The 12914-nt window shown below is 44.4% G+C and overlaps 1 protein-coding gene across 1 annotated transcript in view; it reads left to right on the plus strand.

The window, feature by feature from the left end:
* fras1 (Fraser extracellular matrix complex subunit 1) overlaps positions 1-12914 on the plus strand; it is a 562738-nt gene that overhangs the window by 441458 nt on the left and 108366 nt on the right. Inside the window, exons 49-51 of the mRNA XM_078543632.1 lie at positions 4679-4819; positions 8645-8872; positions 10260-10373. Coding sequence (XP_078399758.1) covers positions 4679-4819; positions 8645-8872; positions 10260-10373 — 483 coding nt within the window. The remainder of the gene's footprint in view (positions 1-4678; positions 4820-8644; positions 8873-10259; positions 10374-12914) is intronic.

The following is a 12914-nucleotide window of genomic DNA, read 5'->3' on the forward strand; positions in this document are numbered from 1 at the left end:
GAGGCCATCCAGCCTTGTCTGACTCCCTTGAAGCTTATTGCAGCTGTACTCCCTCTGACTTGATTGTTTTATTGTATTATGATGTGTCCCTATTCTGCTAACATTCTGTGTCCCCTCCCCCTGCCGAATTAGTTTAAACACCTCCCAACAGCACTAGCAGACCAGGCCGCAAGGATGTTAGTCCCGCTCTGGTTCAGATCTAAACCGTCCCGCTTGTACAGGTCCCACCTTCCCCAGAAACGGTCCCAGTGATCCAGGAATCCAAGACCCTCCCTCCTGCACCAACTCTTAAGCCACGTATTCATCTGCGCTATTCTCCTATTTCTGAGCTCGCTAGCACACGGCACTGGGAGTAATCCAGAGATTACAATCCGAGAGGTCCTGCTTTTTAGTCTACTGCCTAACTCCCTGAATTCTTGATGCAAGACCTCATCCCTCTTTCTACCTATGTCATTGGTACCAACATGTACCATGACCTCTGCCTTATCACTCTCCCCCTTCAGGATGCCCTGCAGCCGTTCAGTGACATCCCGGACCCTGGCACCAGGGAGGCAACATACCATCCTGGAATCACGTTCACGGCCACAGTAGCGCCTATCTGTTCCCCTGACTATAGAATTCCCTATTACTATTGCTCTTCCTCCCTTCATCCTCTCCTGTACAGACAGACTGCTTGAGGTGCCAGAAGCTTGGCTCTGTCCGCACTCCCTGGAGGAACCAGCACCTTCATCAGCCTCCAAAATGAAATACTGTTTTGCGAGCGGGACCCCAGGGAACTCCTGAACTACCTGCCTGTTTCTCTTGGACTGCCTGGTGGTCACCCATTCCCTTCCTTCCTCAAGTCCCTTCACCTGCGATGTGACCACCTCTCTAAACGTGCTATCCATGATGCTCTTAGACTCGCGGATGCTCCACAGTGCCCCCTGCCGTCATTCCAGCCCTGAAACCCGAGCTTCCAGGAGCTGCAGCTGGACACACTTCCTGCACACATGCTGGTCCTGGAGACTGGAAATGTCCCAGGCTTCCCACATGGAGCACGAGTAGCACACCACGGCTTTGAGCACTCCTGCCATGACTTATCCCTTTAAATTAAACCTTTTAAGTCAATTACTCTAGGGCCCTTCTTTCCTGATCCTCGTTACTGTAGAGTATACAAACTGTAAACCACAAAAAGATCTTAAACTATAAGCGATTAAAGTAGTAAATACCTTACCCACTACTTACCAGTGATTCCTTTCCCTTGTAACCTCTACTGCTGCAGCATGTTCTGAAGATTTAAGGAGTTGGATAGCAAGGAAAAAATTCAAAGAGCACCTCGTCCCCTATGCACAGAATTCCCGCTTTGCACCAAATTCCGAATACCCACTCTGGCTGTGCTCCACTCAGGATGTGCTCGCTCTCCTGTTCGTGTGCAATAATATTTATTCTATGTTGCCTACCATCTTGCTCGCTAGAGTTTCACATGGCTCAGAATCACAAAATTGTAACGGTGCAGGAGGAGTCCATTCGGCCCATCATGTCTTTACCGGTCTCTGAGCATTTTAACTTAGTGCCAATCTCCTGCCTTGTCCCGTAACCCTGCATGTTGTTTCTATTTAAATAAACATCCAATGCTCTCTTGAATACCTCAATTGAACCTTCTTCCGCCACAGTTCCAGGAAGTGCATTCCAAACCCTAACTACTCGCTGTGTGAAAAAGTATTTCTCATCTCACATTTGCTTTTTTTGAAAACACTTTAAAACTGTGCCCTCTGGTTCTCAATCCATTTACAAGCAGGAACAGTTCCTCCCTATCTACTCTACTTAGACCCCCCCCATCATTTTGAAAACTTTGATCAAGTGTCCTCTTAGCCTTCTCCTCTCCAAGGAAGACAGTCCCAACTTCTCCAATCTTTCCTCATAACTGAAGTGTCTCATTCCTGGAACCATTCTCGTAAACCTCTTCTGCACTCTCTCCAATGCGTTCACATCCTTGCTGTAGTGTCGCGCCTAAAACTGTACACAATACTCCAGCTGAGGTCTAACTAGTGTCTTATATAAGTTCATCATAACCTCCCTGCTCTTGTACTCTATGCCCCTTTTAATGAAGTCTAGAAAACTGTATACTTCAGAAAGAGCTCTCTCCACCTGCCCTGCCACCTTTAATGATTTCAGTATATATACACCCAGGCCTCTCTGCTCCTGCACAACCTTTAGAATAGTATCCTTTAGTTTATACTGTCTCTCCATGTTCTTTGTCCCAAAGTGTATCACCTCACACTTCTCCGCATTGAACTTCATCTGCCACCTACCTGCCCACTCCACCAATGTGTCAATGTCCTTTTGAAGTTCTACACTGTCCTCCTCACAGTTTACAATTCTCCCAAGTTTTGTGTCGTCCGTAAACGTTGAAATTGTCCCCTGCACACCAGGGGACAATTTATATATTTCAGGAAAAGCAAGGGTCCCATTAACCGTTACTCTCTGTTTCCTATCCCTCAGCCAATTTTGTATCCACGTTGCTACTGTCCTTTTTATTCCATGACCTATAACTTTCCTCACAAGTCTGTGGTGTGGCACTGTATTGAGGGCCTTTTGTAAGTCTATATACACCACACCAACGGCTTTACCCTCATCAACCATCTGTTACCTCTTCAAAAAACTCCAGCAAGTTAGCTAGACATGATTTTCCTTTAACAAATCTATGCTGACTCTTTCAAATCAATCCACATTTTTCCATGTGACTATTAATTCTATCCTGGATAATTGTTTCTAGAAGTTGTTGGGAGAGTTGGGAGGAGCTATTTACAGCTTACTTGGTAAGTGGATATAATTTCTGTATAGTGTGTACCAGCAAGCCAGGGTACAACTGCAAATTAATGTATCACACATTAATTGACAGAGTGGAACTGCAGTCATGCTATCACAAATGTGCAAAAGTAGCTGTTTTGGATACACAGGAAATATTTTACGGCATAAATATTCCCCAGGTGTGATTTCATGTACACTAGTCAGAGGAAGATTGATAATAAACAGTAACCTGCAGGAGTTAGCAAATTGGATGGCACAATTGTGAGGTGGTGTAGTTTGTTACATTAGCTTTGTGTTGACCCATGAAATTACAAAAGGCTAATCCAGCAGCATACAACATCTCAGCACAAATAAATAATGAATCACTAAACTTACTGGAATGGAAAACCAAAGTGCATGATCTGTACATGATCCATAGGTCATAATAAGGATATCTTATCCAAATCTTCTATGAGGTGGTTAGAATAGAGATCATAGATTGGGAGACCACATGTGCACTGAGTAACGCTGGAGGTATGTGGGTGAGAATTTTGTTGCTTTGTGGCTCAATATCATGAAGATATTAAGATTATGGGCAGCTGTGACTAAATGTGTGATGTGCATTGCAACAGGCAATGATGCATTGCACCAAAAGCACAGACTCTTGGGACCACATCTTCATTCTGGGAGTCGGGGACCCAAGGACAATGATGCAACATAATTTCCTAAGTGTCAGCCACTAATTGGCTTGGAGCTGAGTTTGGTACCCAATTAAGGGGGTTAGGCATGGGCAGGAAGTGAGAAATAGACACGGAGGGATAATTTAAAAGACAAACGGCAGTCATGATTGGACTTGCCATTGCCTTCCCAAGTGGATGGGCAGGGAGAACAGGGGACCAGGAGTGGTTTGGGCTTCTGTCCCTGGGTGGCCCTACCTTTTCCTGATGCCTCCCCGATTGAGGCCATAGCGGACAGGAGACTGTATTCTCCCCTCCATCTGGAAGAAGAGCTCCAGCGAGCCAAATCAAGCAGACATAGCTGGAGGTGGCCATAGAGGCCAGCAGTCAAACGTTCCTTTCACAAGTCCAAACATACTCTCCTCACAAAATCAAGGCTCTCAGCTCTCGGGATATCAACTCTGTACAACTGCAAGAGCAACTGAGTTTAAATCTCCCCTCTTATACAACTTTGCACTAATGGTCCCTCGGTGTGTTCCTGACAGCTGTACTCAAACATGTCCCAGACAACTGTGATCCCCGTGCTTGCTTTTTGAAAACTGCTAATTGTTGCTCTCCGCACTCCTAATGAACTCTACAATGAGTTTAACAAGCAATTGATTGGAGGCATGTGGGTTGCCAGCTTGCCTCTCCCACCGTCCTTCTGAAAATCTGATTGTGGCTCGCCCGCACACGACCTCAACGCCACAGGCAATTGAATATTCAGGCCTTGAAGCTTCCCTCCTTGCTATCAGCTGAACTCTGATGTAAAGTTGTTTTTTAGTCAAATCAGGCAAGAGGTTTTAGAGCTAAGAATAGCTATTACTGCAAGTATTTGCATTTCCAATGTGATTAAATTATTTTATTTTACAAAGCACAAGAAATATCTGACATTTTTAGACTAAAATGAAACACTTTGGTATATTTTTAAAGCAGAAAGCCACAGACGCAAATATTCTTGAATACTTTGATACTTCATAAAAAACCAGCTAGTAAATGTAATTCGTGGCAATTTTTGCCCTTTATCTGTAAAGCTACCTGAAACTTATTATTAATCTTTGTTATTTTATTCTATAACTATTTATAAATGTATAAAATTACAGTGGTTACAATGGTTACAGTTTTTATGCTGCCTGAAGTTACTGAAATTCTTGACTAAATAGAGCATTGCCTTGCTTGCTTTGTTAAATCAGGTGTCTCAAACATTTTACATTACTATTCGCCCTGTGGATGATGCACTGCCAGTGGTCCAGATCCCGGGAATGCGAGTGCAAGAGGGAGTGAGAAAGACTATCACTGAATTTGAACTAAAAGCCACTGATGCAGACACAGAAGTGAGTTTTCAGTGTAGCACTGCTTTCAATTTATCTCTGTGTGTTTCCTCATTGTTGATGTATATTTGCTGTGCTTCCAGTCTACTTTTGTTCACCCCTTTTTTCACAGAGCAGAATAGTTTTGTTGCCTCTACAGCTACAGCAAAAACTTTTATTTATATAGCGCTTTTAACGTAGCAAAACATTCCAAGCACATCCCAGTTATGTTATCGAACACTATACGGCACTCAGCCACATAAGGAGGTATTAGAGCAGATGACTAAAAGCTTAGTAAGTCAAAGAGGTATATTTTAGGGAGTGTCTCAAAAGAGGAAAGAGAAGTAGGGAAGCAGATTGGCTGAGGCAGGAATTTCTAGAGCTTAGGGCCTTGACAGCTGAAGGCATGCCTGCCTGTGGTGGAATGATTAAAGTTGAGGATGCTCAATTAGCTAGAATTGGAAGAGCGCAGTTATCTCACGACCACCAGATTAGATCTAAGCTCTGCAGTCCTGCCACATGCAGTCGTGAATGGTGGTGGACAATTAAACAACTCACTGGAGGAGGAGGCTCCACAAATATCCCCATCCTCAATGATGGGAGAGCCCAGCACATCAGTGCAAAAGATAAGGCTAAAGCATTTGCTACAATCTTCAGCCATGAAGTGCCGAGTGGATGATCCATCTCGGCCTCCTCTGAAGGTCCCCGGCATCACAGACGCCAGCATTCAGCCAATTTGATTGACTCCACGTGATATCAAGAAACAGCTGAAGGCAATGGATACTGCAAAGGCTATGGGGCCTGACAATATTCCTGCAATAGTACTGAAGACTTGTGCTCCAGAACTTGCTACGGTCCTAGCCAAGCTGTCCAGTACAGCTACCACACTGGCATTTACCTGGCTATGTGGAAAATTGTCCAGGTATGTCCTGTACAGAATAAGCAGGACAAATCCAACCAGACCAATTACTGCCCCATCAGTCTACTCTCGATCATCAGTAAAATAATGGAAGGGGTCATCAACAGTGCTATCAAGTGGCACTTGCTGAGCAATAACCTGCTCATTGACGCCCAGTTTGGGTTCCGCCAGGCCACTCAGCTCCTGACCTCATTTCAGCCTTGGTTCAAACATGGACAAAAGAGCTGAACTCCCGAGGTGAGGCGAGAGTGACTGCCCTTGACATCAAGACCACATTTGACCGAGTGTGGCATCAAGGAACCCTAGCAAAACTGGAGTCAATGGGAATCAGGAGAAAACTCTCTACTGGTTCAAGTCATGCTTAGCACAAAGGAAGATGGTTGCAGTTGGAGATCAGTCATCTCAGCTGCAGGACATCACTGCAGGCGTTCCTCAGGGTAGTGTCCTAGGCCCAACCATCTTCAGTTGCTTCATCAGTGATCTTCCTTCCACCATAAGGTCAGAAGTGGGGATGCTCGCTGATGATTGCACAATGTTCAGCACCATTCGCTACTCCTCACATACTGAAGCACTCCATGTCCAAATGCAGCAAAACCTGGACAATATCCAGGCTTGGGCTGGCAAGTGACAAGTAACATTTGCCCCATACAAGTGTTAGGCAATGGTCATCTCCAACAAGAGAGAATCTAACCATCGCCCTTTGACGTTCAATGGCATTACCATCTCTCAATCCCCCACTATCAGCATCCTGGGGATTACTGTTGATCAAAAACTGAACTGGATTAGCCATATAAGTACTTTCACTACAAGAGCAGGTCAGGGGCTAGGAATCCTGCGACAAGTAACTTACCTCCTGACTCCCCAAAGCCTGTCCACCATCTACAAGGCACAAGTCAGGAGTGTGATGGAATACTCCCCACTTGTCTGGATGAGTGCAGCTCCCAAAACATTCAAGAGGCTTGACACCACCCAAGACAAAGCTGCCCGCTTGATTGGGCACCACATCCATAAACATTCACTCCCACCACCACCGATGCACAATAGTTGCAGGGTGTATCATCAACAAGATGCACTGCAGGAATTCATCAAGGCTCCTTAGACAGCACCTTCCAAACCCATGATTACTACCATCTAGAAGGACAAGGGCAGCAGATAGATGGGAACACCACCACCTGGAAGTTCCCCTCTAAGTCACTCACCATCCTGACTTGGCAATATATCACCGTTCCTTCACTGTCGCTGGGTCAAAATCCTGGAACTTTCTTCCAAACAGCACCGTGGGTGTACCTACCCCACATGACTGCAGTGGTTCAAGAATGCAACTCACCACCACCTTCCCAAAGGCAACTAGGGATGGGCAATAAATACTGGCCCCGCCAACAAAGCCCACATCCTGTGAATGAATAAAAAATGGAATCTGAGGGTTGTGGGGCTGGAGGAGATTACAGAGGTGGGAAGGAGTGAGGTCAGGGTGGATATGAAAACAAAGATCAGAATTTTAAAATTGAGGTGTTGCTTAACCAGAAGCCAATGTGGGTCAGCGAACATAGGGGCAAGGGGTGAATGGGACCTGACACAAGTTATGACAAAGAAGAGTTTTGGATGACCTCAAGTTTATGGAGGATAGAACATGGGAGGTTTGCCAGGAGAGGTAACAAAGACATGGGCGAGTGTTTCAACAGCACATGAGCTGAGGTAAAGGCAGAGATGGGTGATAGAAATCGCCTAGAGATGGAAATAGTTGGTCTTAGTGATGGTGCAGATATGTGGTTAGAAGCTCATCTTGGGGGTGAAGTATGATGCCAAGTTCACTAACAGCTTGGTTCAAGCATAACCAGTGGCCAGGAAGAGATGTGGAGTCGGTGTCTAGGGAATAGATTTGTAACTCCAATTTGCAACTTCACTCCTTGAGTGGTAAGCAAATGAAGCACGATTGGGATTGAAGACAATGGTTATAGTCTTCCCAAGTTTTAATTGCAGCAAATTTCAGCTCATTCAGTCCAAGAGGACAAACAAGCGGTCTAACAATTTAGAGAGTTGGAGGAGTCAAGAGAGGTGGTGGTGAGAGAGAGCTGAGTGTCATCAGCGTACATTGTGAAAACATGTGAGTGGAGACCCACCCACCTGGGCGACAACCAGCATGTAACTGATAGCAATTAATGGTAAGGGGTGAATGAAAGAGAATTCCATTTGCAGTTCGATCTTTTCTGCTTTTGAGACCAAAGTTGAAACTGCAGTATGTTTCCATTTTGTATTACTGTGAAGGGAACATTAAACAGAATAAAATGCACTGATATTTAAAAGTAACATTTCTGTTCAATCATAGTCAGTAAAGGACAATTTCACTTTGAATATTTTTCTGATTTATTCAGAAGTCAATAATACTTGAATCTTCATTAAATGCAAACTGAAACATTGTTTTTCCTTTCATTATATAACTTACTTTACCTCCACATTTAATCACACTTTTTAAAATGTTTCTTACTTTTTATCTTCAAGGCACTGTAGTCGTTTATTTGGCTGTTTGGGATGCATCACTTCCAAGTGGACAGTAACCTGGCAGTGCAAATAGTCCTCCTTTTATAGAATGCATTTGATTTCCATTCCATTGATTTTAATGGAACAGAAATAGGGCAGGTACTAAAAGAAATAAAAGATATATCTATATTTTGTATAGCACCTTTCATGAACCCAGGGTGCCCCAAAGCACTTTCGGCTAATGAAATACTATTTTGGAGTTTAGTTACTGTTGTAAGGGACTGGGTGAATCCGCTTCATTGGCTTACCACTCAAGCGGTGAAGTTGCAAATTACCCCTTGTGTTAAAGCTAATGCGATATTTTGAATTAATGAAAATGAATTGTAACCTGAGTACTAATTAATGCAACGAACTCTAACACTACAGGCTGAATCTTTGACCTTTACCTACAGGCTGAATCTTTGACCTTTACCATTATTCAACCACCACGCCATGGGACAATTGAGCGTACTAATAATGGTCACCACTATCGACAGACCAACACATTTACAATGGATGACATTTATCAGAACCACATCAGCTACAATCACGATGGCAGTAATTCTCTCAAAGATCGCTTTTCTTTCTACGTGTCTGATGGGACAAATCCATTCTTCATTGTTGAAGAGGCAGGGAAGGAGGTGAGTCCTTGTAAACACTTGGTTTAATGAAACAGTTGTTACTTTGTTAAAAAGGAACAATGCAGAAACCTCAGTTTTAGCATTGAGAATTTGAGCTCCTGATATTTTTTCTTCCCCTTTTAATTGTCCTGGTGTGTGAGGCTGCCTACTGAGGGAGTAAAACTCAGCGGTAGAGAAAATGGCAAATTGGCAGCCATTCTACACCCCGCGCAATTTTCCATTCCATTGACTTCAGTTGAAGAGAAATTCAGCAGGCTGCCAAGCCAACCACAGATTCTGTGCTCCCACGTAAGTTGAATTTCACCCCCAGAGTATTGGCAGCTGTTCAAAATCAGTGAGTGGCACGGGTGAGGATCCTCTGCCCTTACCCACACACCTGCCCTTACCCACACACCTGCCCTCACCCACACACCTGCCCTTACCCACACACCTGCCCTTATCCACAGATGAGCTTCATCCTGCTCTTATTCAGAGGTGAGCTTTTTCTGCCTTTATCCAGCATTCCCACCTGCACATCGAGCAGAGATCAGTGGAAGTGATTTTTCACCTGCCTGGCGTAAGAACTTTCAGGGCATTAGTAAAACCTTTACTTTTCTGACAGCTGAGAGCAGTTAACTGAATAAAGGCTGGGATTTGAAGTTGGGAGGGAGCAGCCAACTTTTTTCCACATATACGTCAAAGAGCCACTCATTTTTCTATTGCACTCAACTTTTTATTTATTTATTAATGTTGCTATCATTTCAAAGTTGACACTAAATTTTAGAATGCAGCCCACGGTGTGTTTTTAAAAATTTTTTTTTAGCATATGCATAGTCACAGAGCCAAGCAATAGCCTGACAGATGTGGAGGTGGATAGTGGGGATGGGCTTGGGGTGATCATTGGTCCTTCATGATGACATCTTTTGGAGAGTCAGCAGGGGCCTGGGAATATCCCACCATTTGTCTCTCAGCTGAGGGCATAAAACAAGAAAAATGATAGGAGTTTGGGCAATGAAGGTGGGAGATATACCCAGTGTCCCCTTTAAAAATAGAATATTAAAAAATAATTGAAGCACGAGGGCAGTTGGAGCGCTGCAGAACAGCTGCCTCCAAAGTTTGTTGCAGTTTTCTGGGTCAGGCTTCATCTAATACTCATGCCGAACTCCCAGTGGAATTTCCCCAACAATTCCAATGCCCATTTTGAATGGGTTCATGGAGGGGAATCTTGGGCTAGTGGTCTAACAGGCAGTCTGATGGCACAAAGACAACGGAGGGGTTTAGAGAGGTGGTGGAGAGGTAGAACTGCATAGCTGGGTGATATCCCTATACTGTGACTTCTGACACACTTGTATGATTTGGAGTTGTTGCTAACTAAATACATCATCTTGTTCTGACCATTTGAAACCAGATTGTGACAGCTGCTCCCCAGAAGTTTAAGATTGATATTCTACCTGTGGATGACGGGACGCCGAGAATTGTTACCAACCTGGGACTACAGTGGCTGGAGTACATGGATAATAAAGTAATTCAAATTCCAGCATGGACACAAAGATTAAAAGCTTTATTTGACAACTAATCATACAATGTGCTTTGCATTACAAATTCTGCAAATTATGTTAGTTTGAGGCAATATTTAAATATTAAAATGATAGCTGATATAATTTCTGTTGCAGTAAAAGGGTGATTGGGTAAAGTTTGTCTTGTTAGATTCAGGGAGAACAAGTAATTTTTCTTCAAAAAATTTATTTTCTTTGGCCCAGCGCCAAAACTAGTGCATTTGCTACAGAAACATAAATTAATACTTACATGAAAACCTTTTGACAGCAATAAGAACATATGAAAGCATGGGACAAGAAAGAGCTGTCTAGTCCATCTAACCTATTTCTTCCACTGGGCTTTCCCATTAAGGATCATAAGTGAGCAATTAACGCCCACCTAAGGGCCTCATTCCCAGCGACAGATGGGGGAATTGCCAAGGAAACTAAGGCGTGTTTGCCTGTGGGCTCCTGGAGCAGGTCCCCCGTTCAAAGGGACTCAGTGCCTGATTGATGGAGCCAGCATCAGGAAGGAGTGGGCCCTCTGAGAGCCAGCCCCTCCCCTTGCTGCCAACCCCATCAACACCCCCTCACCCACAACCCCCTTCCCGTGACCCCGTTCCCACCATCAGTCGCCTGTGCCTGGGTCCATGGGCAATCCGAGGTAATGGGTGGATGTAATACCGACAGCAGCCACCGTCTCCCTAGTAGTGCTTTGAGTATGGAAGAGCTGTTGGCCTCTGTTTGACTGGCAGCTCTCAGTACCTGGGGTCCTTGATTCCTGAGGAAGGCCTGCCGTTGGCCTGTTAAATGCCTGAGTGGCACAGGATGGCACCTCTTCTTGAAAAGAGGTGACACAGGAGTCTCACTGGCTCTCCAGCTGGCAGCCGTGACCCCCGTGGTCTCCACAAGCTTCTTCCTGTTTAGTTGTTTTTAAAAACACACATTAATTCTGGATGTTATACGGAGAGTGCTGTTTACTAATGTACATAGCTAAAGTAGTAGAGCTCTATTTTATTTTGAATGTGCTGTAATTATCAATTTTACTACAAAAACCATTTCCAAATAAGGGGAAAATCAAATTAATGTATGAATGGAGGCTTTGTTTAGCTTTGATATTTTCGACTCAGTTTGCATCCGAAGGCTCCTGGATGTGGGGGATTCTCATTATTCCTGACGAAAGCCTTTAGGTTTTAGTGAGCGTTAACATATAAGAAATAGGAGCTGGTGGAGGCCATTTAGCCCTTCGAGCCTCTTTGCTATTCAATAAGATCTTGGCTGATCTCCTACCTCAACTCCGTCCTTCCACACTATCCCCATATCCTTTATTTCTCTTATTATCCAAAAAAGTATTGACCTATATCTTGAATATATTGAATGACTGAGCATCCACAGCTCTCTGCGATGCATTAGTAGCCTTTAAAGAGGATTTGGATAAATAGTTGGAGAAAATGCAGGGATTATGGGGTAATATCAAGGTAGTAGAACTAACTGGATTGCTCTTCTAAAGAACTGGCACACACTCGATGCTAAGTGTACTATTCTATAACATTATAAGCCTCTTCTTTTGATCTAATAATATTGTTAACTCCTCTTGTTAGCCATAGTTAGATCACTTTTTCTGCAAGGTTTATGTGCCGAAAAGGAATGTATATTTGTTGCAAATTTTGGCCCAAATTTTCTAGTCTCTAGATCATCAGAAACTGGACGTACGAATCAAGATGTATGTCGGAACCCTGCAGAAGTCCTAACTTGCTGACCTCCATGGGAATTGTCCGGGAAGTTTCAGCTTCTGATGGCCAATTTCCCTGCTCCCTTGGACCCTCTGTGAATGTCTCTGGCTCTGAGCTAAAGCCGGACACTTCGGACAGTTCTGTGGAACTTATCTGGATAGTTATCCAGGAAACGTTAGACAGAAAAAACTTAGTACAACTCTTGGGTAGCTCCAGAGCTGACACCCCCCCCACAATTCTCACACTGACCACCCACCCCCTCAATCTCAACCACCCCTCCCAACCACCCAATTACCCCACTGACCCTTTGACTAACCACCCGACCTGGCCTTACGACCCTTCCTGACTATATCTGACTATCTCCCACCACCCAATTACACAACCAAACCAACCCGACTTTCCCTAACCCACCTACCCACTCTCCCACCTACCCAGCTATCCACCTCACCCACCTGCCACCCTACCTATGTACCACCTGCCACATCACCCATCCTACCACCCTACCCATTCATTCATTCAGTCATTCATTCACCCATTCGCCCATTCACTAACAGTCACACTGGACATTTAAACTTACCATAAGGCAGCTGGTGCTGTAAAAATGGGGCTTGTCCTGCCTGCACCCCGACTCAGTAGCACTGTGACGGAGCTCTTGGAGGGATGCTGCGTTTCACATTTCTGGTAAAGCCGGGCTCAGGAGATGTGGCAAGAAATAAGGAGCAGCGTCGAGGCAGGGAAAATTTCGAGTGGAGCAGCAATCCGGTGATGATTGATGCTCCTTGAGCGATCCAGGCC

The sequence above is a fragment of the Cetorhinus maximus genome, chromosome 1 (genome assembly GCF_964194155.1).
Source record: "Cetorhinus maximus chromosome 1, sCetMax3.hap1.1, whole genome shotgun sequence".
Taxonomy (NCBI): Eukaryota; Metazoa; Chordata; class Chondrichthyes; order Lamniformes; family Cetorhinidae; genus Cetorhinus; species Cetorhinus maximus.